This window comes from Eleutherodactylus coqui, chromosome 4 (genome assembly GCF_035609145.1).
Source record: "Eleutherodactylus coqui strain aEleCoq1 chromosome 4, aEleCoq1.hap1, whole genome shotgun sequence".
In the NCBI taxonomy this organism is placed as follows: Eukaryota; Metazoa; Chordata; class Amphibia; order Anura; family Eleutherodactylidae; genus Eleutherodactylus; species Eleutherodactylus coqui.
This window is the reverse complement of record NC_089840.1, coordinates 283,339,021-283,344,628: the sequence shown is the minus strand read 5'-3', so window position 1 is coordinate 283,344,628 and position 5,608 is coordinate 283,339,021. Positions and strand designations below refer to the sequence as shown.

Sequence of the window (5,608 nt, the reverse complement as noted above, 5' to 3'; positions counted from 1 at the left end):
ACAAAATTGCGTCTAGAAATGTACCTCTGCTTCCGGTTAAGCGTGTATCGGGATATAGCTCAGCAGCTACTTTCTTCTGGATGCACGCACGTACACACTTCCGGTCGCCCCAGTTCTAAGAAGTACCTGATACTTTTATCATGTCTCTGTGTCATATGCTCATGGGAGGTGGCAGATTAGTCAGTAAGCCCTCCGACTCGCGTTGCATCTCCTGTATTGTATCTATTGCCCTACACTAATGGAATAAACACCAGAAGGTACCGACTCTCCAAAAGAAACCTGGAGGAACGGGTGATAATTTAGAGGCTAACCTGGATTCTTGAGGAGGTTCGCTACTCTCTGCAAACCCCTTATTCAAGTAAGTAAAACCTCATACATAAAAGAGCACAGGGTTTTTGTAACTTGTCTTTTTCACAATTTGTATGAATATTTTATATAGAAATTTTTATAAAATATTGATATAATTGTAATGTTAAAATCTGTTTTATTCTTGGCAGATGACGACATCAGGAGCTCAGAGGAACATTTGATATCTTCAGGTTTTACAGTGGAAGATGATGGTAACATACAAGATACACACGAAGAGCCTGCCATTATCCCAGATGTACCCTCAGCCCTTCCCAGCAAACATCTGTCATCTAATCCTTTTCTAGAGGTTCCATCTTCTGATTCACCACAGACTAGTGAGCAACATAACATTTACAGAAGAGATGTTAAAGAAGAAACAGTTGTCACAGGGAAGAAGTCATTTTCATGTTCAGAATGTAGCAAATGCTATACCCAAAAATCATATCTTGTTAGACATCAGAGAATTCACACAGGAGAGAAGCCATTTTCATGTTCAGAATGTGGGAAATGTTTTACCCAAAAATCAAATCTTGCTAATCATCAGAGAATTCACACAGGAGAGAAGCCATTTTCATGTTCAGAATGTGGGAAATGTTTTACCCAAAAATCAAGTCTTGTTGATCATCAGAGAATTCACACAGGAGAGAAGCTATTTTCATGTTCAGAATGTGGGAAATGTTTTACCATGAAATCAAGTCTTGTTGATCATCAGAGAATTCACACAGGAGAGAAGTCATTTTTATGTTCAGAATGTGGGAAATGTTTTACCCACAAATCAAGTCTTGTTTATCATCAGAGAATTCACACAGGAGAGAAGTCATTTACATGTTCAGAATGTGGGAAATGTTTTACCCACAAATCAAGTCTTGTTGATCATCAGAGAATTCACACAGGAGAGAAGTCATTTACATGTTCAGAATGTGGGAAATGTTTTACCCACAAATCAAGTCTTGTTGATCATCAGAGAATTCACACAGGAGAGAAGTCATTTTCATGTTCAGAATGTGGGAAATGTTTTACCCACAAATCAAGTCTTGTTATTCATCAGAGAATTCACACAGGAGAGAAGCCATTTTCATGTTCAGAATGTGGGAAATGTTTTACCATGAAAACGGGTCTTGTTTATCATCAGAAAATTCACACAGGAGAGAAGTCATTTTCATGTTCAGAATGTGGGAAATGTTTTACCCACAAATCAATTCTTGTTATTCATCAGAGAATTCACACAGGAGAGAAGTCATTTTCATGTTCAGAATGTGGGAAATGTTTTACCCACAAATCAAGTCTTGTTTATCATCAGAGAATGCACACTGGTGAGAGGCGATTTTCGTGTTCAGAATGTGGGAAATGTTTTACCCAAAAATCAAGTCTTGTTGATCATCAGAGAATTCACACAGGAGAAAAGTCATTTTCATGTTCAGAATGTGGGAAATGTTTTACGAAGAAATCAAATCTTACTGATCATCAGAGAATTCACACAGGAGAGAAGCTATTTTCATGTTCAGAATGTGGGAAATGTTTTACCAGGAAAAAGGGTCTTGTTGATCATCAGAGAATTCACACAGGAGAGAAGTCATTTTCATGTTCAGAATGTGGGAAATGTTTTATCCAGAAATCAAATCTTGTTAAACATCAGAAAATTCACAATTCAAAATCTTCTTCTCTTCTTGAGTTTCTTCTTCGTGATTGAAAACCTCGACCGCCTCACGTGAACTTCTGTTACCGACCATCAAGATGATCTCAGTTGTAAACTAGATTTATTAATATCATGACAATTGAAAAGCCATACAATTAGTAGTTTCCATATTATATAATGTTAATAAAGGTTTATTGAAATCAGCATATCATCCCTAACTCAAAAGTGGTTGCAGGTATTGAAAAAAAATTACTGCGCCTATCAATTTCTGATGGAATTCTGCCCTTTAATCCTCCATCCCATGATCCTCTTTCCATTGAAGTTTTTTGAACTTAATGTATAAGAACCCACTCACATGTTTTATTTTGTCCTTATCCTGGCCGGCGCCTATTACTCCCTATCTACTGAGCCAAACCTTTTAGTTTCTCTTTGTTTTTTCCTGGATTTTAGATTTGTAGCTGAATTTAGTTGAGATTTAAAGGGATCGTCCAGTTGTCAACTATTGATGGCTCATTCTCAAGATCAGTCATGAATAATAGATCTGTGGAGTCTATCACTGGGGCCCCTAGTGATCAGCTGTTCTCTGGGCCAGTGTGCTCAAGGACAGTCTCAATATTGGAATTGCAAAGCCTAAGAGTGAACCTGTAAACCCCCTCTTCCCGCCTGATTCAATATCTGCTTTTTTTTTTTTTTATTGCCAGGGTTTTATCACCCAGGCTGTTTTAGAGGTATTCGCCCTTTTACTTAGAGCAATTTCCTCTAGGGCTATGATTAAAGCACTGCTTGCATTGCACAAAGTAGACTTTCTGACTGTAGGTGTTGCTTTTATCAGCTTTTTAAGAGGCCCCAATTGCAGTGTAATCCCTCAGACATCTTGTCAGCACAATGTGCAGAGTTTACAATGGTTAGTAGGATGATTAACTCACTTCTTAGAGGCAGTTTTCTTTTGAATGTACACCGCCGCTAAAGCTGGTGGAAACCACCCCGTGCTTAAGAGGAGTTCCTCTGTTGTGTCTTCTCTTAAATCTACTACCAAATTCCTGTGTGGCATACTCAAAAGCTTCTAAGAAGAACCATGTCTTCCTGGGTACGTCTGTCTTGTTAGTGTGACAATTTGCAGCTGATCGCTGGGATTATTAAAAAGGTTTTTAAATTTATCGGTCTACTTTTTTTTACCCTGATTAAATATGTTCTGTACCAGATAGAGAATGCTTAGATTTCTGCGATGCACATACTTGGTAAATGCCTTTCCTATTTCACAATTTTCACCAGCGCTCTGTCATATAAAGAGATTGAGAAAGTGTCCCCCCAGCTGTCCAGTATCAATCAGTTGCCGTTCAGGACAGTAGAAAAGTTGAGCTGACAACCTTTGCCCCTTGAATCTACTCAAATGATAGATAGATAAAGATATGAGATGGGTAAATTATAATGTTCTAATCCCCCCTTCCTCTTGTATATCAAAGGCTTGCCAATTACACAAGAGGACAGGAAATCCTTTGTCCCAATGTCAATACAAGTGGCCTTTTGACAGGTAGATGCTGATTTGCTCTCCCCAGGCTGGTGGTTGTTGCTTTTAGAGAGATAATTTTATTACTTCCCCATACCTCACCCCAAGCTCAGGAATTCCCCTCAAACTACGTAAACCCATACCTGGTTATGATTTCTGCCTCATGCTTGATATTCATGCATAGATAAAATCATGACAAGAAATATGGCAGCCTATCTTCATGATTAGAGACCCTCCCAACGAGATATGACTGAAACTAGGGAATTACGATTTTTGAGTTCCTACAAATCCGACCCTCCCTTCTCTGTATGACCTCAGAGGGGTGGGGAGAAGGTGTGTATTGGGGGACCCCACAGTTCTAACCGGTCAATCCATGGAGCTATACTTCCGTATATAGGCGTCCCTCTGTTCTGGATCCCTTTGGGCCGTGTATCCCAAAATCTGGTAACTTTCTTTTATTTTATTCCTGTTTATTTTTAAAATACTGCTGAGTGTTTATTGCCTGTATGTCCTTATTCTCCCCATGCAACAAGCTTTTTGTATATCTTTATACATACTATATATTTTGGCACTACTAGATCTTTTCTAGAATAAATCTAGAATTTATCAGTTCAAGCCCTGTCAGTTTTAAAAGCGAAGATTGTATTAATAATTCATAAATCGAGTTCCAGTGCACCATTGACAAACTAGTAGTGGCAGTGTTTTATTTCTATGCATATTGTAGAGCTCTGGAGTGCGTTATAATGGATCAGGTGTATTATTTGAGCCTTCACTTGGCATGCGTGCAGGAGCCCAGTAAAGCTGGGTACATATCAGCCTGTATTCTAACGACTTCAAGCTTGGATGTTTGAGGACAGAGGCGGGATCAATCGGCATCGTCGGAAAAATTGGTTTGCAGTGCAGGGCCAGGCAGATTGCTGTAGCATTGTGGTCGTAGGTGATGGTCGCTTGTCCGCTGTGTACAGCATTCACAGCTTCTACAAATGAATGTATGCAGTCTAAATTCACAAATCTAAATTGATCAAAATAGTAATATAGTATGCTAAGCTAAAAAAAGACAAATGTCCAGCCTATTAACCCCCTTCTTCCCTGTTGATCCAGAAGAAGATAAAGAAAAACTTTTGGAACTGTATGAGGTTTCAGTAACCGTAACGGAATGGTCACATTTATGGAATACAATTGAACTGGATGAGAGCGACTTTTTCATCTCTAAACATGGCAATGTGAACTTCCGGTTCTGAAGCCATGCTTTATGGTATTTATTTTTGTTTTTATTTTTGTTGGTTAGTATTCTAAAGTCTTCCAAAACTTTGCTGTTAAAAAGTAGTTATATTAGGGACCTTTGGTCTCCGTCGGATAGAATTTACTGGGTAATTTAAGGTTGGTGGTTAATGGTTTTTTAGTGGGAGTGGTGTCTTCAAGTATGGAGTCCTCTAAGGGCTCTCTGTTTTATAACTCTACAGTATGATCCTTCAGATGGGAGTTTGATCTCATTTAGTGAGTAGAATCTCTTTAGTGTCAATTTTCTTACAAAGTAATTAAGGTCTATAAAGAGTTCGAAAAGATCAGGCTCGCTTGATGGACTAAAGGACAAGCCCCTGGATAGTAATTCCACTTTTTTTTTTTTCAACGTGTATCCAGAGATATTGAATATACCCAATTTTATCTCTTCATCGTTGGAGTTTGTATCTTCTGAATTGTTTTTAGATATTTTTGATTTCTGGCGTGTTTTTCTCCCTGCCCATTCGCCACTTCTTCTCCTCCATTTTCTGATCTGTTGCGTGACTGATAAAAGTGAGTAATTTTTGAACATCCCATCGGGTTGTTCCCAATGGTTTTGAGTAGTGTTTTTCCTTTAGGGTTCAGGGACAGCACAGAACTCCGTGTGACCCGGTGTTGCTTATTAGACCCTTTGTTTCTGAAAGTCGAGGGGTTGTCTCCCCTAAAAAAGATGTTATCGGGATAGTACCATGATTTGTATTGTTGGTAATCTCAAATGATTAGCTAGTTGGAAGGATAGGATTAATATTGGTTCTAAGAGGGGTATTTTCCTTACTTTGTAGGAAATTGATCAAATCTGACGGACTTCCTGCGATATTCTCCAGAGCTGGTGGTTC

General features: G+C 38.7%; 1 protein-coding gene across 1 annotated transcript; it reads left to right on the top strand.

Annotated features, from left to right (window-relative positions):
• Nucleotides 1-446: 446 nt before the first annotated feature.
• LOC136624396 (oocyte zinc finger protein XlCOF7.1-like) lies at nucleotides 447-2,187 on the top strand. Its single transcript, XM_066598373.1, has one exon. The coding sequence runs from the start codon at nucleotides 470-472 to the stop codon at nucleotides 2,036-2,038; it is 1,569 nt and encodes a 522-aa protein (XP_066454470.1). The 5' UTR covers nucleotides 447-469; the 3' UTR covers nucleotides 2,039-2,187.
• The last annotated feature ends 3,421 nt before the right edge of the window (nucleotides 2,188-5,608 follow it).

Coding starts and splice junctions, on each gene's coding strand:
- LOC136624396 (XM_066598373.1), top strand. CDS start 470: ATGTTAAAATCTGTTTTATTCTTGGCAGATGACGACATCAGGAGCTCA.